Source organism: Mercenaria mercenaria, chromosome 6, assembly GCF_021730395.1.
Source record: "Mercenaria mercenaria strain notata chromosome 6, MADL_Memer_1, whole genome shotgun sequence".
NCBI lineage: Eukaryota > Metazoa > Mollusca > Bivalvia > Venerida > Veneridae > Mercenaria > Mercenaria mercenaria.
In genome coordinates this window covers 63963427-63988914 of record NC_069366.1, presented here as the reverse complement: position 1 = coordinate 63988914, position 25488 = coordinate 63963427, and the positions used below count along the sequence as shown (strand labels likewise).

At 35.7% G+C, this 25488-nt stretch overlaps 1 protein-coding gene across 3 annotated transcripts; it reads right to left on the bottom strand.

The window, feature by feature from the left end:
- Positions 1-207: 207 nt before the first annotated feature.
- On the bottom strand, positions 208-17840 carry LOC128546095 (uncharacterized). Of its 3 annotated transcripts, none has more exons than XM_053546143.1 (6): positions 17790-17840; positions 16318-16933; positions 7934-8092; positions 7140-7412; positions 5995-6085; positions 208-4086 (listed from the first exon to the last, which is right to left on the bottom strand). In XM_053546143.1, exons 2-6 carry the CDS (start codon positions 16873-16875, stop codon positions 1550-1552), a joined length of 3618 nt encoding a protein of 1205 aa, XP_053402118.1. In that variant the 5' UTR covers positions 16876-16933; positions 17790-17840; the 3' UTR covers positions 208-1549. The 3 variants fall into 3 exon arrangements, with proteins under 3 accessions (XP_053402118.1, XP_053402116.1, XP_053402117.1); XM_053546141.1 differs by having other exon boundaries at positions 17508-17809; XM_053546142.1 differs by having other exon boundaries at positions 17512-17809.
- Between the last annotated feature and the right edge of the window lie 7648 nt (positions 17841-25488).

The window sequence follows — 25488 nt, the reverse complement described above, 5'->3', positions numbered from 1 at the left end:
AGGTCAAATCAAAGAAAAACCTTGTGTATGCGACAGAGGCTGTACAATTATTCAACTGATCTTCATGAAATATTGTCAGAATGATTGCCTTGATGAAATCTAGGCCAAGTTTGAAAATTGGCCATCTCTGATAAATAACTATGTCACTAGGTCAAATCAAAGAAAAACATTGTGTATGCAATAGAGGCTTTATTTTTCAGTTGATCTTCACGATTTTGGTCAGAATGATTGCCTTGATAAAATCTCGATCAGGTTCGAATATGGGTCAGTCAGGGTCAAAACTAGCTCACTATGTCAAAATCAAAGAAAAACCTTGTGTATGCTATATGGGCTGCATTTTACACCGTATCCTCATGAAATTTAATCAGAATGTTTGTCTATATGAAATCTAGGTGGAGTTTGAATATGGATCATCTATGGTCAAAAACTAGGTCACTTGGTCAGATAAAAGAAAAACCTGATGTACGAAATAGGACCTGCATTTTACATGGATATTCATAAAATTTAGTCAGATGATTGCCTTGATGAAATCTAGGTCAAGTTAGAATATTGGTCATCTGTGGTCAAATACTAGGTCACTACGTCAAATCAAAGATAATACAGAGATATACAGTATGCAATAGAGATTGTATTTCTTTTTATCGCGTGCATAGACAACACTCTATTGTTTTGTTTGAAAATACTCGGTTAGAATATAATGGCCATCAAAACACAGTTTGGCGTCACTCCACAAAGATGGATCTTGGCACAAACATATATCTAATATTGTTACGTCGTCATTGAAAATGCTATGTTGTTTGAGAAAGTTGAAGTTTAAACTAAAAAGACACACCTTAATAAACACTATTCCTTCAAATGTAGGCCTACTTTCATTTTTCAAATAAAAAAGGAGAACAGAACTCTCTTTCACTCTTTCGAAAAACAAGACTATTTCATCCGCCATGTGTCATAAAGCTACTATACGGCGCTGATTATATTTCCACAGAATTCTATTTCCACAGATTTACTACCGTTGTGTCAGTGAAGTTTAAAAGTTTATAGAAAAGACAAGATGTTGCAATAGTAATTCATACTGTCATTTCTATGTCCTCTTGTCATCACTATCTTACCTTCCACATCTTATCAATGTTGAGAAGGTACCAGACATGTGCAGAAATCTATTTTGAAAATAAATATGAACATTTTTAAAATTTTTAAAACCTCTTACAGATATGACACAACAAAAACATTGCTTTTTTCTGTCTTATTAAACAGTGATATTTAAACTGCACATACTTAATTAAACTGATAATAATTTATATTAACGTTTAGTATGTGTACAAGTGTCGAATCATGATAAAATGTATCTGTTCACAACAGTTGCATTTTAAAGGAAATGCAGTTTAAAAATCTTATGTATATTATCTCTTGTCCAAATTTTCACTTCTAACTTTCAGTCAAAAATAATGTAATGTATTCACTTTCCATTCTTTCTCCATCAGAAATACTGTCATACTTTCACTTTCAGTTCTCAATATTTCCAGTTGTGACAATGCTGAGCTTGTTACAATTATTTCTTTGTCCTAAATTTGAAATACCATGTATTTTCTTCTGTCACTTCAAACATTTTATTCTGTCTTACATAGTCAAATTTTTCATCGTCTTTTATACCAAATAAAGAAAAAAGGCGTACAGTTACAGATTGTTGAAGAGTAAGGAGACTATCAATGAATGTACGCCATGTTTCCAGACTCATTCTGACTGACCATAGTTCAATGTATTCAAGGTTTCTCATCTCGGGTGTAACAGTGAGGGCATTGGTGTAAATTTTTACCTTCTCTAATCTGAGTTTCCGTAACTGACGTAAGGTATGTACCACAGAATCTACTTGTTTGTTGTATGTAAAGTTATATGACGAATGAGTTTCAAATTGAACTTCTGTCATACTGCTGTTTAACAGAAGATCGATATCCAATGTATCGGATGAGTTCAACTGTAATATTTCAAGATCTTCAGCGTTACTGTTAGTGCTTGGTGTAAACATTATCACTTGGCAACAGTCATGCATAGAAAGATCAATGGCATGATCTTCGCACTGGATCAAATCTACACCACACAATGAAAGACATCTTAAAGGTGCTTTTTGTATAAATGAGGATAACAATACCATCTCAGCCGGTACATCAAAGACCCAACAATCAGCATGAAGGGATAACACATTCTCCGGTATTATTCTCTGGAGAAAGGACTTCTCTGTGTTGCGGTCTATGATAACATCACACAGACTGATCATTGGTTTATCATCTGAATCTCCCTCGAACAGACAGTCGAACATAAGACGCTGAACCTGTTCAAGCTCCTCGCTTGATCTCTCCCGCAAATTCATTGAAAGGAAGTTTCTATATGTTATCATATTTTCATCTCCAGATACAATATCTGATATCATCTTTGACAGGTCTGATACTATGTATGGAGATAATCCACATATCATTTTAAAAACGTTTGATAAATGTAGTATGTCAGCAGTTGATTCACAATTTCGAAATAGTTCTTCCAAAACAGTCTTTCGTTTTACTGAACGCTGATCTTTGTTATACTGGCCAGACACATGTAGAGCAGCGAAAAACTCAAGATACGAAGTGTGGATGAATGCAAGCCTGGTGTTCTCTTTTGTCGGATCAAAGCAATTCTCTTCTACCAGAAGACCTAACTTAATGACTGTAGTTATACAATTATTTGACACTGCTCTCTTTCGGAGATGATTTCGGCCGAAAGTGTTTGACCCCGTTTTTGAAGTCATGGCTTCAAATGCAACTCTAGCTAACGGAAGTAGAAACCTTTTGTTTGCCTCACATCTGTCAAATCTATGTAACATTCCGGGGAGCTCCTCATCTTTATCTTCATTTGTATCGCCAATTTGGTCTTCATCCGTGGTTTCTTCCTCTTCTTTGTTCTGTGTCCATCCAAGCATAACATTAATGATATGACTGTTTGTATCACTGATAGACTTTCCAATTTCATTTCCGTTGCAATACAACCATACCAACTGTTGCAAGAGTAGGGGGGTTTTCTCCAGATGTTTAAGTTTCGCCGATTTGATTTTCTTCATTAATGGTCTTGAAGATATACCTTTATTGTTAGACTTTGACAGGTATTTTTCAATAAAACATTTGACTGATCTAATATTAATTCCTAAGAATTCCACTTTTTTATCATATTCCGAAGACTTCATGTTGAGTATTCCTTTAGCTGACGGTCTAGAAAGTGTAATGACCGTTGCATGTTTTGCTCTGTCTCTTTTTGGCAAACCATAACTGACATGTGATAAACGATATTTATCTTTTGGAATAGTCCATTCATCCAGTCCGTCTGCAACGATAAGACAACGTTCCGATTCTTGCTCAAGTATTCCGTCTATCATGTCAGTTGACGCCAGACCGGCGTCTGTAACAATCGCTTTGATCATTTCAGTTATATCGCTTAGTCCAGACATATTCTGCAAGGGTACGAAGAAAAGAAAATCAAAATGTCTAATCTCATTGATATCTCCATCGTCAGCATTTGAAGTTTGATCACCACTGTATTGAGAGTCATCATCTGATTCAGATTCTGACGTAGATACAGTCGACCATTCACTGTCACTTGTGTCTGACGTGGACGGACATGAATATTCAGACGATAATTCCTTGTCACGTGTATATATAACTTCATAAGTAGCTCCAGTACCAGACTCCATAGAATTGTCACGCTTACTGCCAGTAACAATATTGACTGAATTATCTGTAAAAGCAGTGCACCAGTTCTGAATCATCATTTTACAGAAAGAACTTTTCCCAGTTCCAGCATCACCCACTATATAAACAGCTTTATGTTTTTGTCCCTTTGTTCGAAATATTTCATGATATCCATGTATATATTTTCTTTCAGGCGTGCGCATTTGTACTTTTCTGTCTTCTCCATCATTTGATGTTGTTTGTTCTTTGACTGCCATTTGTGGTGAAACATAAACCTCATTTATGCTTATGTCATTCTCTCTGGACTTCAAAGGTGAAGTAGATGTTTTTACATAATGCTGCTGATATAATTTCACCAAGCCATTCTGAAGTGCTGGAAAAGAAACAACGTTTCAAAATCACTGTTTCAAAATAGTTAGTCTATGATCCCTCTTTGGACATGCCTCGACGATTTATAAATTAGCAAAATATGTTGACTAGTTTACTCACCGTGTGTTCATATATGTATGATGCATGATGCTTATATAGTAACATATAGTTACTTTACTTGAACTGGAAAGTTTCTGGAAATTAGACCTGCAGATATGTTGGTCTTTCAGGGGCCGCTTTGAAATCAGTGCTTTTTTTTTCCATAATATTAGTTCTAGTGAGGCCCTGAAAGAAGCTTTAGTATTACTTTTAAATAAACTAATTTTACGACATTAAGAAACGTTATTAATTTTTGATCTTTAACCCAAAATTATTTATTGCTCTCAATGATGATACATTAGTAAATACAAAATTTATATATCAAAATGTAAAATCATTAATGTATACATCCAACGATTAGAAATTATTGAAAAAAGTTAAATTGGTATCAGATCTGTGTAGTAACGTAGCGAAGCTAGTTATATTCATCATTTCATTGAATCATTTTGAAAAGTGCTCCTTACGCTTTAGTCACTTTGAAGCATTTCTCTAACTATTCAAGAGTACTTTGCTGCAAATAATGTAACACAAAAAGTCATTATCATCAAAGGAAATTACACATTTTAAAGCTTTGGTTTTAATTAAAACATTTTAAAGGAGCTGACTCTCTGCAATGTATTTTAAGCAATTCAACACTCTCCGGATGGAACTACATGTATCACGATTATTGCTTTCCAGGAAAAACGAATAAATGCTGAAAAAGTATATGGAGATTACTTAATTTGATGATTTTCGTTACAGGTCAACTACCTTAAATAAACTATAAGGTGTTTTATTCATTGTTGTAAACAATGTAAGCGGGTCACTTCAGATTTTCAACTTGAACAGTTTACACATAGAGTATATATTAAACCTTAAATATCTTCTTTCGGGTAAATTTTTGGTATGGTTTTGTTAAGCTTATAATAAAGAGCATGCCATTTTCTTTCACTCAGATTTTTTTTTATGAATTTTAGACTCTTGCCTAGTCTTGGATTTTGACTTTAATAAGACAAAACGAAGTTCAGTATAGGCTCTTTCAAAGTGTTGAAAGTAGACTACACTTACACTGTACTCTATTGAATTCACTTAGCTATGAAGACTTTTGATAAGACTATAAATGGGGAAATCCTAAAGTCATTGAAAAACGGTCAATACAAGAGTTGTCCATTTTGCCTCAGATATTTTGATGAAGTCATTTTTAAGTATCAAATATTATTACTTTTACGTAGAGAACAGGAAAATCATAGATGTATTTAGTAAATTGATGCACTTAGCTATCACTCTGAAAAAGATATGTAAAGATATATTTGAATTTTTTATGTACCATCTCTAAATACTGGTAAAGATGTTATTCGTTTATCAAATATTTCTGTGTTTTGATGAATTACTCCTAAATCGTGATGAAAAAGAATGTTTGAATAAGTTACAAGCAAGTTTGCTGGCCTACAGGCAGAAAACATTTACTGCGAATCGGCAATAAGGAATTCTGAATAGGGAATAAGTAATTAACTCCACGTTCCTCCGATTACTGCTAGAACCAGTACCATTATATAAGCGAATCAAAACGTAGCCCAACCTTTAAACTATTGTACCACTGGCTCACTTATAACTTATAAACAAATCTGTCAGAAAATTCCTTTATTGACCATTTATGAAACAAACAGTGACCGATTTTTGAAAAATAAAATACCATAGCTTCTGCAAATAATATATGATAGTATTAATGTTAGCTGGATACGGTGAGCCTTTACATGAATTCAAGTTCGAACGAATAAGTAAACACGGAACGGAACTGTGAACTACTAAAACTTCATGTATGTTACATAATTACCTTGTTTTCCTTCCACATAGTCTAACTGTTTCTGGTGATTTTGACGTATTGTTTCCAGTTTGTCTGCTCTACCCTCCAGTGTTGTAAGCCGCTGAAATACAATGACAACGTTTCGATCTCTGGAAGTAAATATTCTCCGTAGAAAATACAATACATATTAAATTGTACTAAGATGTACATGTCGCTACAAAATGGAACTAATTACTGACAAGTACTCAGCATATTCCGTATAGTACATACAGTGCATTCGCGGTGCTACGAATCGCAATTTAACGAAATACCGGTATACTACGAAAATATGTTGTGGTCCCGGCTGCTTTCCTTCTTATTTAAATGTTACAAGTCGCGGTTTTAAGAAAACGCAATTTTTCGAAAAATGCGCTCCTACGAATGTTTTGTTATGCCATTTAAGCCTGTTTTCAACTTGTTTTAGTTGCGATTTTACGAATACCTGTATCGTCTAAGTTTTCACACCTTCCATAATGGCGTGAAAAACGCTTTAGAGTGGAAAATGTCACTATCAATTAGCTGGGTGTAAACAGTAATTAAAGTGAGAAAACTTAGTAATTAAATCCGAAACAAACGCTGTACACTATGACACAAGTTAGTAGTTCTTTTCTCCTTTAACTATCAGATCGATGGCATACCAGTCACACTTGCTTTGATATCTATACGCCTCAAACATTCACTGCATGTAGAAGATAAAAAAATATTTAAGTCCTGATCATCTGTAAACTGTCGTTTTATTATTCCGAAAAATTCAGCGAAGGGTAGCTGAAACGGTATATGCAATTGCGATTTTTTTCTCGTGCAATAATGTACCTTGTATATATTTCATGTACAGTGAATAAAAATTGAAGAAAAAAACAACACGTTTTAGATTCAAGATACCATCTGAGCTCAGATTGGAATAAGATCTGTAGAAAACCCAGAAGTACATATAAAATTGGTATACATGTACTCCGATACGAAAATCACATATTTAGATATCACGGGTTACAATGTGTAAATATTAAGATGCTGTATAGCGAAATTTCCTATGCTGCGCTCGAACGAAAATGCGATATTACGAAAAAAACGGCCGGTCCCCTGGCTTTTCGTAGGACCGCGATTGTACTGTATATAACATACAGTGAAGTAGTTACCTGTTTTGTAACCAAATGATCTGATTCAAGCCGCCCAACTCTTTCATATAGTGTCTCATTCTGATTGTCTGATTCTCCCAAAGCGGCACGCAGAACTTTCTTTGTCTCCTCACCTATTGCTTCAGTAGCTTCTGATTGTTTCATAGCAATGTCGTCTTTAGCATCTTGAATCGTTTGTTTCAATTCTTCTTTTTCGTTGGTAATGGATGTTAGAGCATCTCTGCAAACATCGACCTCGTTGTATGTGGTAATGATAAAGTTCTCTTGCTTCAACTGACAACAGAATTACATCGGTTAATATTGTAATACCATGAATAACGTTTGTTTGTTTTTGTATGAATTTGAATATTGGCAAGCAGAATAGTTGCAAAAAAAGGACTCATGAAGAATATAAAAATGATATGTAATAATTCGTGTATTTGGTTGCTTAATATGAAAATTCTAGATTATTTTTAATAGAAGTAAAACAGCAGAACTTGATTAAGCTTTCAAATGTATTAACTAGCCACAGTGCTGTATGTGCGGCAGCGGTCTCTGTATATGGCTGTTCCTGTTGGACTTTTGTCCTTGTTTTTAATTGTCAGAAGTATCAAACCTTCCAAAATATTTTTGTTCTAATTTAAACCTGAGCAGCCACATACGTTTAGTGGCTAGGTTGTGTCGATCCTATTTCTGGATGCCTAATACAGGTTTGACTGTAAAAACGAATAAATCTCGTTATAGAATTATAGTTTTCCTTGGCAGTTATTCCATCATATAACAATAGTTTCGTCTTGTTGTGCATGACAACATACCTGTTTGAGTTTTAAGACTGCTTCTTGGGAATCATGCCTTGCTTTCAATTCTTTTTCATCCTCAAGAATTGCTAGGATGTCATCTATACATTTATCCAACATTAAGTCTTCCAATTCCATGGTCGGCGAATGGAATAATTCATTTCTTCTTTGTAGAGTCTGAAGAAACAAATATTGTCTTATGGTTTTGTTACTTACGGTTTACAAAAAAAGGGCAGTAATGGGAATTTAGCAAAGTATTATTGCTAACAAGTAAAAAGGTAAACCATGTCATTTGTAGATCGAAAGGAACAACCGCGTCTCTGAAATGCAGCCAAAACTCATGATCAGGCTAAAGCACGAACGACGATCCTGACCCAAAGTGTCTGTGACTAACATCAGGAAGTGGAAAGGCGATGGAAGTAATCATATTCACCATGTGACACTATACTCATGAACATACTGTCAAACTAAAGTTATTAGGTGGCTTTAACACTAAAATCATGATTTAGCAAGTAACTTAAGTCATGAATAGGCTGAGGAACTTAAGTTATTATCAGGCTGTGGCATTAAAGTCATTAAGCTGTCAAGTTAGTCATTATTTAAAATATGGCAAAAAGCATCCATTGGAGGAAGAGAATGCAACAAACTATAATAAAATTTCTGGTCAGAGGGTTAATGATTGGCGTGAAATTATAATAACATGGAATGCCAGAGAGTTACAGATAGCATCTTTAGATCGGCTTTTAATAGCCCTATCAAATTACCGGCACTCTTCTCCATGGTCAGCTTATGACATTGAGATGAACATTAGGTCAGGTGGTTTTATTGCTTGAGGAATCAAGAAAAAGATACAATTGTTGTATTTTGAATGAAATGTTGTAGGAAATTTCACACACTTGAAATTCAAGTAATACATATGAACCTATGAAAGTTAATAAAATAATCTTTACAATTAGCAGTTCATATTGGAGTAATAGTTTAAAGGCCCAGTAATACTTTGAATGTAATAATTACAAACAGCATTTATTTTACCTAGAAAGTTAACACTTTCTGACAAAATTGGCCTTTATTTGCTCAGAACATAATTTAGCGTTGCTTTTTAAAAGTTTAAATTATAAATCAGAAATACAGCATGTAGTATTTCAATTTCAATGATATTGCAAAACAGAGAGAAATGTCTTCTGTGTGTATGCAACCCATGATTACAATAGGTAACAGTTAAAGCCCTGCTCCCGTGCTACCTTTTAACCTTGAATTGCCACTGACAAAAGCATGAAAATCCTGACTATGAACAGTGACTCCTGTCAAAATTGAGTCTATTTTTAAAATTCTATATTAAATACCTGTGGTTTTGCGTGCTAAAGTGTGGCACGTGGCCGTTACAGCTGTTACCTATTGTAATCATAGGTTGCATACACACAAAAGAATTTGAATAGTAGCGGAGCAGGTCTTTAACAGTTTTCTATGAAGAGACAACTAAAATTTCACAGAAAAATATATGGTAACATGCTGTAAGTTAATCCTAAGTGTTACTTGACCTTTAGAAAAGAAAACAATTATGTCATGATTATATAAGCACTGCCTCAACTGGAATCGATCAAACATAACATTTAAAAAGAACTGTCTGATAATGGCACGGACCGTAGGACACAATTTTCAAGTCGACAGTAAATATATCATTCGGTATATCGCATGTTAACGAAAATGGATCGATCCCGATTTTTATCGTTTCGCTCAAGATCTGTTCCCTATCAATTTAAAGGTACATTTTGGAATAAAGACAGAACTGCCCATATTTGTACTATTGTGCAAGAAGACATGCTAAAATACATGGGAGCATAAATGTCACTATCTTCTCAATATCCCCTATTTTTATACAACCAAAATACTTTTAAAATTATCGCATAATTTCATAATTTTCCCACAGGAATGGTCAAATGCCTTATGTGTGTACTCATTCTGTAAAAAAAGTCCCTTAACTGATCTATCTCTAATGCTTTTCAATTTATTGCAAGAGCTGTTTTATTAAGTTTTCTTATGACAAGGTACAAAAATTGCAAAAATTAAATGATGTGCCTCCTATCAGTATAGCAAGTAACAATAACCTACCATGTACTTCTTATTAAGTCATTTCAGGATACAGTTTCTTACATTTGCATAACTAGGTAAAAACAAAATGCATGCATTTTCACCTGATGTTTTTCATAACATATACTACAGAAAGTTTCATCAAAATTGCATTATTTGATCGGCGTGAAGTTGGCAGTACAGCAGTAGCAGCAGTAGGAGCAGTAAACTGCTGTAACTGCTGGCAGTAGCAGCAGTTAACTGCTCCTACTGCCAGCAGTTACAGCAGTTAACTGCTGCTACTGCCAGCAGTTACAGCAGTTTATTGCCTGTCGCAGTTCACTACCACTAGTTACAGCAATTGATCGTGTTTACTAACACCAGTTAACTGCTACTACTGCCAGCAATTATAACATTTAATAAAGCTGTATTACCAGATGATGAGAATGACATAAGGTATTTATTTTGTCAGTGTCCTACACATAATACTGCCAGCAGTTAAATTGTGTTATTAAAATCAGTTTTACAAGTTTCCTTCAGATGTGTAATAGGCCGTAAAACCTACCCTTCCCGCTTATACATTTGTCCGTATCGTTTAAAGATCATTGAAGCGTTCTTAATCTATTTCTATCAAGAATTTTCTGCCCTTGAAACCGACTTTCAAGGGCAGAAAATTCAGGATCAAGCCTGGGTACCTATGATTTTAATACATATTTTCGTTCTAAACTTGATTCTCAGTAAGTATACAATGTTTAAAGAAAAAAAAAAGTTTTTGCCCTATAGGAAATTGTCCCATTTACCCTTAAATTCTCCTATAAACTATGTAATACCAGCAGTTAAATGGTTAACAAGTCTCTCCCGTCTCTTTGTTTCTGCCAGCAGAATGGTCTATGAGACACGGTGTTCCGTTAGGACAATCGTGACTTTTTATATAATTCTAAACCGCGATGCACGATGATACAATGACGAAAACGCGATGGCGCGATGGCCCGATGATGAAACAACGATGGTACGATGGTGAAAACGCGATGACACGATGATGAAATCGCGATGGTACGATGGTGAAATGTCGATGTAATATAGCGTTTTCCTCATGGTACCATCGCGTTTTCACCATCGCACCATCGTGCCATCGCGTTGTCATCATCGTACCATCGTGCCATCGTGGTTTCACCGTCGTACCATCGCGTTTTCACCATCGTGCCATCGCGTTATCATCATCGTACCATCGTGGTTTCACCGTCGTACCATCGCGTTTTCACCATCGTACCATCGCCTTCCGGATGGAAATGCTTAGTCCCGTGCACTTGTACTTTTTGTCAACAATAGATGAATGTATCTCAATGTATTTTGTGAGAAGAAATTTACCATTTAGATTCTGCTGTTTTGCAATATGTTTTACAAAATGTTCAGTGCTCAGTTCATTAAAACTGTGTAAAACCTTCAAGGCCACGTCCTTTGTATTTTACGTATACATGAAAGTAAATAAAAAGCTGGGTGTAATAGTCACATGATATAATTCAAACTCAGCTTATTCTTGTTAGGATGTAGAAGGTATATAGTGCAATGTGAAAATGAGATTGTATAAAGCCTGTATTTTACTGATATATAAACTGTACCACTGCGCATGACCACCGGAATGCAATGGTACGATGGTGAAAATGCGATAGTACGATGGTGAAAACGCGATGACACGATGGTGAAAACGCGATGGTACGATGGTGATAATGCGATGGTACGATGATGAAAACGCGATGGCACGATGGTGAAAACGCGATGGTACCATGATGAAAACGCGATATTACATCGACATTTCACCATCGTGTTATCGCGTTTTCACCATCGAACCATCGTTGTTTCATCATCGTGCCATCGCATTTTCGTCATCGTAACATCGTACATCGCGGTTTAAGATTCAATTGTCCAAACGGTACACTGTAATGAGAGCATGTCACTTCCAGCAGTGAAATGACCAATGAAAGCAGTTTTTGAGTTTTCTATGTGTTACTGGCAGCAGTCAAATGGTTTATGAGACCAGTATACCAGTTTTTTTACATGTAACTACCAGCGATTAAATGTTTACAAGGCTCCTCTTACTGCTAGCAGTAAAATGCTTATGACAGCAAATAACAAGGCTCCTGTTACAGCCAACGAGAGCAATTTACCAGTTTCGAATATATTTCTGGTGTATTTACTGCTGAAAGAAAACCACTCAAGCGGCATTCAGCTCCGAGTTCCTAAAAACAAGAGTTATCCTTGGAAACAACGCCCCACCTCACCCCGGGTTCCTCCCAAACAAGAGTTTTCCCCGAATGGCGGCCACCCGTGCCGGGTGGGGGACGACCCCCTCTACAACGGCCACCCGGTCCGATCCAAAAGTCAAGGTCTGGGGCGGAGCTGGGGGTGCCCAAACTGAAAAATGTGACAATCTCCAGAAACGGCCTCGGACCAAGTTTGAGACCCGCTCACGGGTAAACAAGAGTTTTCCCGGGGTAGCCGCTATGCTGGCCCCCCATACACCGTCACCCTCTACAACGGCCACCCGGTCCCGTCCCAAAGTCAAGGTCCCGTAGGGTCCTCCTATTAACTGCTGTAAGCATTTCAGGCCACCCCCCGCCTCACACCTCACCCGGGTTCCTCCCAACAAGAGTTTTCCCGAATGGCGGCCACCCGTGCCGGGTGGGGGACGACCCCCTCTACAACGGCCACCCGTCCGATCCAAAAGTCAAGGTCTGGGGCGGAGCTGGGGAAACCCCAAACTTCTCTCTGATTTTACAGTCATGATGTTAATCTGTACAATGTACATGAATGAATACATGGATGGATAATTGTCCTTTCCTGTTTTGCATAATCTTCCTCGCTTTTCAATTTTCAGTCGGGAGCTGGTAAAATTCGATTTTAGCACACAACAACTTTATTCAAACTATTGTTTGTATTTTTACTTCAGTTATCATTAAAAATAACTATTTGAATATATATGCCTATAAAACACATGTACTCATTTTATTTAGAAAACGTGCCGGGCCAAATTCGAAACCATCCCTTGCAATTTAGAAAAGCGCGGGATTTTCTACTTTCAGTTTCTTAAAATACAATCTGGGGAGGTAATTACATCATAGTAAAGGCCAAAACTCAAGAGTTAAATACACTACACTATAAACTGATTTGACATTTGAGAGTTCAATTTATAGGCTCGTCTCAATTTTGTAAATCAGCCGTGTTTTATTACAAATGTATATTCACTTCCTGTCTAAATAAAATGGTGTTGTTTTTGCGTGGAGTATTGTCCCGTAAGCGGTTGGGACTCTGTACTCTGTCAATTCATTTTTATTAACCTTTTATGTGCGATAAAATTAATTCATTCTTTCACTTACTAGTGTATGTTTTCTATTTTTCTTTTCATCTTAACGCAAAATACCATGCATAATTTTCATTATTGGTAAGTTTCGCCAGCTAATTCGTCAGAGTCCACAGTACAATATTTTTTAGCCAAGAATTTCATAAAAATATAAATAATTTGATTTGCACATGCATGCATCACATCCATTGTGCATTATATAAAATATTTTGTACTTACTTCTAAAAAAATATGATAATACGCATTAGACTTCCATATAATTTCGTTTGATCTGTTGCGGCTTTACATAACACTGTATTAAAGAATTTAAAGATGAAAATTTATATTGATTAAAATACTGATGGATATACAAGCACTGCTTATACCTACCATAATATCACAGCTATTTAGGCGGTTCATCTTTTTGTTGGTAAAATTAATTATTATACAAAATAAATCTATACTACTATATTGTATTTGCAAACACTATCCAAATTGCAGACCGTTCCATTAAAAAAGTATAAAGCACCGCTAACTTTAAAACCGAGTAATAACTCATGGCAATAGCAGCACTTCACTTGTGGTAGTACAAACAATTTAACTGTTGTAACTGCTGGCAGTAGCAGCAGTTAACTGCCCGTACTGCTGGCAGTAGCGGCAGTTAACTGATGTAACTGCTGGCAGTAGGAGCAGTTAACTGCTGCTACTGCTGCTACTGCTGTACTGCCAACTTCACGCCGATTACACTTATTGAAACAATGGGCGATATCGGTCAGTTAATTCCCCTGATTAAACAGGTGCGCGTATAGGTGGCGCTACATGCGAATAGGTCCTAGAAAATTTTGTTTACATAATTTACATTATATAGTCGCTGTCACTTCAGACTATATTAGTAGATTTGGAAAATATCCGATTATGTTATCAAAATTCAGCTGTTTATCCCTTGAGCAATTGAGGAAAGAGCTTTATTTATATTTATTGATACTCTGTGAGGCTAGCTGTAAGGACTGTTTTAAAGTGCATTTTCTGTGTGTCAGTTTATATATGGACTGTATGATTGTTATGTTTGTTAATTGTGACAATAAATACTATTATTTAGCTTTAAAGTATTTTTCAATATTGAAATGCCTCCTTGGAAAGTCATTTTATCATTGTACAAGTATTCAGACTATATTCTTAGAATAAGGATCAGTATACTAGACAGTATATATTCCTAAAGTTACAAATTAATCGGAAGATCTGCATACACGTTTAATGCAATGAGATCTTGAATAATATAGAAATTATAATAATAATTACTGTAAAATGTTAGAATATAATTATACTCTTGTGATAAGATGTCCCTTCAATTTTCCATCAGCCCAATTAATTTATTATAGGTGTTTTCTCATATATTTCATGAAAATATCATCCATGAGGCATAAATGATCTCTATTGACAAGTTGACATACCACGTGTTAATTTAATTTTATGATGCTGCCTCTTTAATTTTCAGTCAATTCAGTTCCAGCAACTTGCCCACATAAAGTGAAAATATAAATCTCTACATTTAATAAAAACACCCGTAGGATTTATAATACACATACCACAAATCTGTGAAGCTTTAAAAATAAAAACAAATGTGAGACATATTAGACATTATTTCAAATTGCAATGTATTAAGAAAACTTATTATACACATTACATTAACATCTGACCTATATTTAACACCTAAGTGGGAGCAGGAAGTGTTAAGTCTGCTTCAAGGACATATTCTTGAACCCCCTAGAGTTAACAGGACACATGGCATGTACATTTTTATGGTAACAATCAGTATGCAGCCAATGGATAGGCAATTTTATGCAAACTAAATGTTTCCAGAGAAAACCATTGTCTATTTGAAACAAAGCTTCCATTCAGGGGTAAAATTTAGCAATATTTTTCAACTAGCTACTATAGCTAGCCCCACTTTGCTTATAAATTTGTACGGAATGTGACTCGCTTAAATTAAAGCTACAATAATAATTTCAGTTTATATTACAAGCCTGCATTTTGAAATGATGAAATTTTACCAGGCTTTAAATTTTATGTTAAAAACAGAAGAAACAGCTATCCAAATAGATTATATTGATACATTACACGATTAGATTTTTTTTAATACTTTAATTACTTTTTTATTCAGCTGTCAAATGCATGAAAGGTTAAGAAAAAGAGTTTAACTATGATAAAAGCCGAGAGTATACGCATGATAGGACCTATTCGCCCGTAGCGACACCTATCAAATCATGTGGGAAGATAACTCAGCGAATGCTGCCATTAGAAGGACATTCTGGTAGACGGAATTAAGCCACCTAAAAGAAGTTATAATCACTAAATAAGAATTAGCGAATAAATTGAATTCAATATTATGTATCGTCTCCTGTAGCAGCATAAGTACCGATGCGTATTAAAGCATGGACAGACAAACTGGTGGAAGTAGTAAAACTATAAACCCTCTAGTGAAACAGGTAGAGACCTATACTAATTTTCTTAGTTTTATTGTGTATAATAATAAAAAAAACTTTCTCGACAATAACTGTACTGTACTTCTAATTGTTTTTCCAGATAAATTTTGTTTCAAGAACATAACTGATATAGACAAAAAATATATTATTACTCACCTGTAAAAAGTAATAAATATGATTAAATTTATTTTATAGCTCTTTGGAAATGATGAAAAAAAAAACAAAAACATTCCTTGCTTTGTAGACAACAATATAAGACTTCTATAAATTTCTGCCGATTAGTAAAAAGGCATAAAACTTGTGGTCGGTAATTCATGTAAGATAAGGTCAAATAGCAGGTAATTAATGTGAGGATGTTGGTTAGCACAGCAGACCATGGAGATTTATGGGATATTAACAGTTACAGATTATTTGCCTAGCTGAATAGCCCCTGCTAGATTTTAGTAACCTTGTCGGACATTTTGGTAGGACTGACAAGAATCTATTAAAAAGAAATACGAGTTCACGATACGAACCTTTAGAAATATATTGCCATTGTTTATCTTGTCGGACAAGTGTGTTTTGTGACCGATATTGTTGATGAAAACATGAAGTAACCCTGCAATGTCAATATCGTCTGCTGTAGACTTGTCTGCATAACCCGGCGCGTTGATGAAACATTTGGCCATCTCCCAAGGATCCGAACACCACTTCTGTATATCTATATTTTTCCAGTTTGGTGTAGGCGGTGCCGATCCGTGATTTTTTAGAATTTCTTCCATAACAGCGTCGCATACTTTATTAGGACATCGTTTTTTCTTTGTAGTACACGTACAGTTACAGTTGTTCTGACCCCAAGGACATTTGTATCTGCTGGCATGATCCTTTTGACAGGTATGCAGTGGTCGCAGGTTTCTAATGCTGCACTCGTTACAGGTGCGTCCAGATATGACATCCTGATTAATTCTCCTGTGTTCTTCTCCAACCACGTCATCAGCAAATCCTTTTATACCTTCTTTAAGGTATTTATACGCCAGTCCACCTCTCACCCAGTTTCTGTATTTCTTTTTCTCCAACTCTGTTTGATGACTCATTTCACCGATACGTGTATATTACTTTCTGTTATCCGACTTTCATTTTCGGTGAATTTCTCTAAAATATTAAAGGAAAACATCAACGTTTTTCCTTAGATGTTATATATGTTGATTTTCAATAAACGTATAATTGTGTTATTAGGCGTACTGAAAGTGTTTGTTCCGGTATCCCTACCTGCCCGACAAAAAATGTGTATATGACCTTGGAGAATAATATTTTCAATATTTTTCACAAAAGTTGCAAAAAAGCACTTTTAATTTATGCTCTAAACATAGTTAGTTTTAATGTATGCTCTAATGCTCTAAACATAGTCAGTGATATTAGAAATAAACTTAGTGATGCTCTAAAGGCATAACACCTCCCCCCCCCTCCACACACACACACACCACACACACACACACCCCGCCTTATTTGTATTTATTTTTGAAAACAATTCAATGGATGCGTCTGATGCGTTCTGGTCGTTCTGTAAATTGACAGGTTTTTATGAATAACGTAAATAGCATATTTGGTGGTTTAGCTACCCCGCCCCACCACCCACCCTGGTTCCCCCCTTGTTTTTTTTTTTTGACACACAAATAATTTCCGAAAAGTCTCCCTTATTAATAGAAATGAAAAAAATCCGACCTACCTACCCCAATTAGGCCTCAAAATAATCCGTCACAGATCTATTGTAAAGCGATTGTATTGAGGTCAACTGCCACATTATCAATGTTTATTAGTACATGAATTAGTTTTTCGGTACAAATAATTATTGTACTGAATGTATATTATTCCAATAGCACTGTAATTCATCAGCCTATCAAATTGAATATACAAGTATAGAATTGGTAATTCGTTCATCTAAATATATGTATTCATACACATAAACTTGTAAAATAGTGTCGTGCCCTGATTAAATCTAGATGTTTACCTCTCCATTTTTTTGTTAGTCATCTGACCTGCAGCAGTTTTATGATTTTACAACGGCAGGCGCGTAGCTGGGCACTGATGCACGTGCGTACAATTTATTTCCAAAAGTGAAAAAATATAAAGGTGCGTTTGTGTGTGTGTGTGTGTGTGTGTGTGTGTGTGTGTGTGTTTTATTGCAAACAAGAATTATCTTTAAAAAAGATACACGACCGCATTAGTAAGAGACTTGTCTACAGCCGTACCTCTAGAATCAAATTCTAGTGGTACGGATCCGTACCCCTAGACACCATCAAAGGACAAGTTTGAATCTCAGTCTGTTTTGATTGTATGCGATTTTCATTAAGCATACAAATGTATACGCTGTGTGAGTAGATCTACATAATAAATAAATATTCTATTAAAAAAATAAATCAAAGCACTGAGAGGACTGATGTGAGCAGCGGTTGACAGCTTCTGGTAATGGTCATGAACATTTTGCTTAAGTTTGGTGATTCTAGTTAAACTACTTTTAATGAATAAGCATTTTCAACTTTGTTTTACCAAATAAGGGGTGAACCTCTGTTTCACTCTGTCAAAGGAGATAAAATAATACATGAGCAAAGCTCGTGTGCTTATTGAAACTTTTGTGAGGTTTGGTTAATCTTGCTCAAAATCTTTTTTTAACTGAAAGCATTTTTTTTTAACAAATCAATGGGAAAATTCTCTGCTTTTACTGGAACAAGGGGAAGAAAAGTACATGTGAGCAAAGGTCAGGGACTAATTGATAATAATGTGATATTTGGAGATTCTAGTTATAACAAGAGCCTGTAGAATACTTGCATGAAGTAACTGACAAGGAACAGAAGTTATCTGGTCATTGCGCACTAGACATTGGACATATTGACCTTGAATCAATAGTTATGGGTCATTTATGAGTCTTAAATCACTTCTGTTTCAAAATGGGGTTTAGACTTAAGCATTATCTAGTTTTCCGGCAAAAAAGTTTTATTGTCAATGTAATCTTGACATTTGACCTACTGAACTCAGAATCAATAGGGGACATCTGCTGGTCAAGCCCGCCCGCTTAGCTCAGTAGGGAGAGCGTTGGTCTACGGATCACGGGATCGCGATTTAGATACCGGGGTGGTGGTAGTGGGGGGGGGGGGGGGGGTCGTATGTTCTCTGTGACGGTTTGATAAAATCATTCGTTATCCACCTCTGATAATTCATGTGGGGAAGTTGGCAGTTACTTGTGGAGAACAGATTTGTACTGGTACAGAATTCAGGAACACTGATTAGGTTAACTTCCCATCGTTAATGACTGAAATACTGTTAAAAACGGCGTTAAACCTCAAACAAACAAACAAACACACATCTGCTGGTCATGCCAAATCTCCCGATCAACATTCATGGTCCTTGGCCCAAGCATTCTCCAGTTATCTTTTGGATTGGTCTACAGACCGACCGACATCCATCATCAAACAATAATATTTCAAATATACCCCTCCTCCTTTAATAGAGGGCAATTCGTTTTCAAACTAGAAGATGCCCATGTCTCCCCCAGTGCATAGTCGTAATAGGCAAGAAGTCAATAGGGAATATGAGTGAAAGACATTTATATAGAGACACTAATGGTTGGTTGCAATAGGGATCATTTTCTTGCATTCTAATCACCCCATGAAGTTTCAAGATTCTAGGTAAAGTGGTTCTCAATTAATCTGTTTTCCCATGTTCATGTCCCGGTGACCTTTACCTTTAATCGAGTAAGCCCAAAATCAGCAGTTTTGTATAGGTTACAACACACTAAATAGCTGTTCTTCTTTATTCTATATAAATTTGACATATTTCCAATGGCTGCAGCACACATCAGGAACCTTTTTAAATGTCTGTAACTTAAAATTTCTTGTAAAATATTGTCAGTGCTGAATAAAAATCAAAAGTAAAGTGGGGGTCATGCCTGATGCAAGAAAGATATTTTCAGTCAAACATACAAAGTGTAAAATCAGCTGAAAACGTAGTGCTGGTGTGCGATCTATGATTCCATGAAAAATTCTTTCATGTTATTTCTATTTAACACTATGTATCTATCTAATATACATATTGTACTTCAAAAAGAACTAAACTTTGTCTTTATAATATGTGTTATAAAAAGAGCTTGACAACGTGTAAGATTTCAATATTTAGGGCTAAACTTTCGATCTAAAGAGACTCAAACATTTTACAAGCGGCGTATGCACTACTAGAACTAATCATCATATGCCTCTATATTGATGATAATTAGACCATGTTAAGCACTCGGCCTGAAAATATGAACTGATATCGAGTTGCGAATGTGGTGATTTCTTAAATGGTGTACATACTTAAACGGTGTAGAGCCCGTATCCAGAAACATTTGACTGGGGACACCATTCTAGAATGAAGACTTCACCACCGAAAAATGTTTAAAAACAGGTTCAAAATGGTGGCCTCTGTGCGTTTCTGGGTCTAAATTTTGAGAAAATTTTATTCTTCTTTTAAAATAGTAGGATGCATCTCTAATGAGTATAGTTCCCTTTTCAGCCAACTGATGTGTGTGTGTGTAGGGGGGGGGGGGGGGTGCACGAGACCCCTCGGTCTGTTGCCAATGACATGTCTTCATTTGAACAATGATGAGAACGTTACACAATACATGTAGAAGTGAAATATTGCAAGTATGTAATCAATCGAATTGTCATTTAAAAACACAAGACACAAATTATTACAGTCCCTTGCTTCTTGTGAGTAACATTTTGTTTCCCTTTTTTACTCCTTTTCCTACCTATGGAAGCCGTGGAGGGCCACTTTTGAGTTTCGACTTATGTTTTTTTTTAACTTTTGAGTTATGATTTTCGACTTTTGACTTTTGACTTATGACTTATTATTTTTGACTTATGAGTCGCGTATTTGTTCCACGAGCATGCCTCATGATGGTGGACAAGGAGATAACAGACTAAGTAAGTTCATTTTGTCTTAGTTTTTTTGCTGTATTATTAGCGAAATAATTGAAAGTGAATTTTTGAATGATAGAACAAGTTAAACGTAGAATAGAAAGGAGAAAGAGGGAAGAAAAGGGAATGTCTCGGGGTTGCTAAAAGAATCTCTTACATTTGGATATGTATGTCTGTACATGAGTGAACATAATCATGCTACTCTGATCAGAAAGGGCTAGGTTTCAAAATAGAACAGTGTCCAAGTCAATTACGAAATTTCGCAAATTATAAAGAAGATCGTTTCGACAACGGTTAAAGATTCTGCATTCAAAAAAGAAGTGGAAATTAGTTTCAGCCTGTCCACATTGGTACAATGGTGTGAGATAAATATCTTTTAGGTAAAGATGTTGATTCAGTTCACTGCATTTGGTTCGTAGTCGTGTATGGAGCACCTGGAATTTCCTGTTTCTTTGGTAGCTCCGGAGACAATGTGAGCACATTCATTTTGAATTTTGTCGAGTTGATCCATTACATACTTGGTACAATTGCCCTACACTACGTCTGCGTATTCGAGTATTGGTCTTATGAGAGAAATATATATGGTTTCAAGGGAACGACGGTCATGTGAGAATTTCAATTTACGCATTATGTATACCCTCTTCTTTTCTACAATGAAGTTGATATGAGAATGACATCAATAATCATTTGACAGGAATACGCCAAGATGTTTATGTTCAAAGACCTCGGGAACAATTTGGTTTAAACATTCAAAGAGGAGAATGAAGTTGAAAATTTGTTTTCTTGAAATTACACGGGTTTCTGATTTGAAGGGTTTAAATGTTAAAAGCCTTTTTTTGTTGATGAAATTTTTTAAGCAGATTTGCCGCAATGTCCGGTTGCTGAACTATGATATAAGTCTTGTATCATCGGGAAAACAGGCTGAGCATGTTCTATTTGTCATTGATAAAGAAAAGGGAAAAAAGAAGAGGTCCGAGAATTGAACCTGTGGAATCAGTTTTGAGAAATCCCAGTTGATTTGACTCCTGGCGAACACGCGTTAGTCTATGAAAGGAGGTTTGGAAACCCTGTAAAGGAACCTGTGATTCCTGGGGTTTTAGTTTACATAGAAACCTTTGTGCCGACTTTGTCAAAGGCCTTGCTTTTATCGAAAAAGACAGCACAAATTCTACCCCGTTATCGAGCGCTTCACGAGAGTATGTATATAAAAACTAGTTGATTAAGCTGTACGGAGTAAAAAGCAAGAATCTAAAGAGGGTTTAAAACAGCTGAAATTGAGGGTTCAAGAACTTTTTTAAATATGTTTAAGGATATGTTGGACGATATAGTTATTTAAAAGTGGATCATCTTTCCTAAAATTGCACTAACGGGGCTTGTTTCAGTGGGGGCACAGTAGAAAGTTGAATGAAGCTTGAAAAAGGCCCAAAAAAGAAAAAAAGATGGTTCATGAGAAACTAAAGTAGAATTTGTTGCTTTACCTATGAATTCGGCCTTTGTGAATGTTGGGACTTCAAGACATCTTCTTTTTATGGAAAAGATTTTTCATTTAAAATATGGTAGAAGGGTTTTAAAGCCGGATTGGGAAAACTTGATTTCGTCATCAATGTATTCTTTCAAAAACCCCATGTTAGACGCTGTGTTAGTGAAAAAAAGACCAGGAGACCACATTTTTTAAATCGATAGTATATTCATTCGGTTCCCGGTTTATCGATGCTCCCTAAAGGATCCCGATTTTCGTCGCTTCGCGAATCGTTTTCCCTAATAATGAAACAGGGAAAATGCAAACGGAAAAGTTTCTGTGGAAAAACACTTTAAGAATAAAATATTATAGGAACATGTAGACTCAAGCTTCAGCGCAGATTATTCTCTTTTAAAAAGTTTGGTGCCAAACTGGTTCCCCGAACTCTCTGCCCCCTAAAAGGTTCCTATATACACGATTTTTCTGTCATTTTTTGAGCGGAATTAACTATCATGGAGTTCGCCTTTTTAATAAATACTTTTTTTTTTTAAAAATACTTTTTTTTAGAGGTTTAAATCATATTAAATCAATTGTAAAATGATTTCTAGATTTTAAATGTATAAATCAGCTTTTTAAAAACGTTTTTAAAACAAAAAAAATAAAAACGCGCCCGATGCCTGATTTTTTTTCGTTTTAAAAAAGAAAAAGCATTTTATAAAAATAAAAAATTCCCATTTAAAGGTTACTAATTTTTAAAAATGTCCATTGAGTTGTTTTTTTATTTTCGGAAAAAAATTTTTTGATACTTTGTGTCGTTTTTTGTAAAATGTTCAATTACGGATAAAAAAAGGAAATCGAAAAATTTCGATAGGCACCCGAATTAAACTTAAAAAATCTAAAATTTTTTTCCATATTTACCCCTTTCGCTGCCATCGGGATTAAAAAAGATGGAAAAAGTGGGTCTTTGACGTCAAAGCCATTACAAATCTGACGTCAGTAATTTGTTCATGTTTTGGGCACCATGAATGCCCAACACACTAAATGTCGCACCCTGTTAAATGTCGCACTTCCGTTTGTCTACGATTATTAATAAAAAAAAATTCCCTTGTGTATTTTTTTTTTAAAAACCGTTTTCCCTGGAAAGAACCAGTAAAGGCCTTTAGTTGGGGGGGGGAACTCAAGGCATCAAAAAAAATTTCCAGTCCCCCGGGCCCGGGGATTAAAAACCCCGGACCCCCGGGTTTTGACGCCCAGTGTGTTCCAAAGCCACGGGCCTGAAACAAACAGCAAAAAAAAAAAAAAAAAGAAAAAAAAAAAAATGAAAATCCCCTCTGTACCAAAAAAAGGAAATCTTCTTTTTCTGCAGCTACACTGGTCAAAACAGTAACACGTTTAGGTTAACTGGTTGGGGGTTATAATAGTGACCGATCAGATTGAGTTCTTTGTACATCCCTTTACAAAAACTGGCTAACAAGATGGGTGCTTTTCAATTTTTCGTATGTGCATCAAATTGCGATTTAATGTCTTCAACCTGTCGGTTGGTTCTTTGGGGGAAGGCTTTTAATGTCGCTATATATCTACTTTTCCCCAAAAACAAAGTAACTTTGCAGAGCTTTTACTGAAATGAAAAAGATTGGTCTGGGGCTGGGCTAGTTTGCCCATAATTTGATAAAAGCCACCGCTTTTTTAGCCCGAAAGGGAAAGTTTATATTTTGAACGGTGTCCCTCTGTCCCTCTTAGCGTTTTGGTCCCCCTCTAATCTTGGTCCCCCCTTGAAAAGGATTCGAAGAAAAAAGACACAAAAAGTTCGCCCCTCAAGACGCGTGCAGGGGCATGTTTTTTATGGTCGTTAATGTCAAAATTCACACTTAGGGGTCAAAAGTCATATGCTTTGTTTCGTCCACTCGTAACTCTTGAACTGGATTTAATGAAATTGGGACAAAAGTCCCCCCTCAATCGACGCCCTGCGATGTTTTGGATGGTGCGCTTAAAGTCAAGGGGCACACGGGGTAAATGGTCATTTTTGGGCGTTATTGCTCCGCATTGCGGGGCTCTTGTAATCTTTGCTATCGTGAAGGAAAGTTCCGGTCGGAAAATGTTAAAAAAAATCTTCTATTTTAGTAAGTTTCGGTGGTATGAAAGGAAGCCCCATATGTTTTGATTTTGTTTTTTTCCTTATCCCAGCAACCCCAATAAGAGTCTTGCGATGAAACCCGAGATTTTCAGCTTATTCGAGCGTCTGCGGGTTTTTTTATAGCGGTTTTCTCAAAAAAAAATTGGGGGAAGTTAGGTCATTTAACGGGCATATTTAACATCCGGTTTCTAATGCCGTAAAAATTTTTTCTATTCAAAATATTCTTCTTAAAAAACAAAGATGATGTCAATTTTTAAAATTTTAAAATTTTCCGTTTTTTTTTTAAATTTAGAAAACCCAATAATGGGGTGGGGGGATTTTTGTTTAAAATTTTGCCCTTTTACCTTTATTTTCACGCTTTTGTCTATTCAAATTTTTTGACTCCTTTTTTTTGAACAAGAAGCTGGAGGTCGCAAACTTTTTCTTTTTTATTTGAAGGCTGCGTTTATTTATACGTTGTGTGAAATTCAGCTGTTTTCGCTAGCAGTTTAAAAAAAAGGGTGTTTGTTTTTTAACGATCAAAATACCCTCTTTTCCACGATTTGAACCAATAATCCCTTTGGTGAGGGAAAAGCCCATCGATGCAAGAAAAATTTACCCATTTAAATTGGCGATCCCTTTTGCGTAGGGGGGAACCCCGACAACATATGTTACAAGTTATTTCTTTATCAAGAATGTATGTAGTTTATATGGAACAGGAGTCCTTAGGTTTGTATTAATGCACTTGCGCACTAAAATGCACTGTCTCTCGCCATTTTTTTGCACTCGCAAGATACATCGTTTTCATAACTTTTTTTTGCACCGCGCTAAAAAAAAAAGCAGTGGTATTAATATTCTTAAACCCTTTCAAACATTTCAAAATTTAGTTTTTACTGTGCTGTAATTTTTTAAATTTTTCCCACAGTATGAATTTTTTAAAACAATTTAGACCCTTTAGTTTTTTACGAGTTATTATCTTTATCAAGTCCCCCAAAGCCCGAGTTATTAAATCCATAAATGCATGTTTCGAAAAGTATTTGATAAATAAAGGGGTCAAAAAAGTATAAAAAAGCCTTTGGGCTGGGGTGTGACGAAGACCCAAAACGGAATTTCCCCAAATATCATTGGAGAGACAAATCAAAAAAAAATAATTAGTTGACATTTTATGATGCTGCCCATAAAA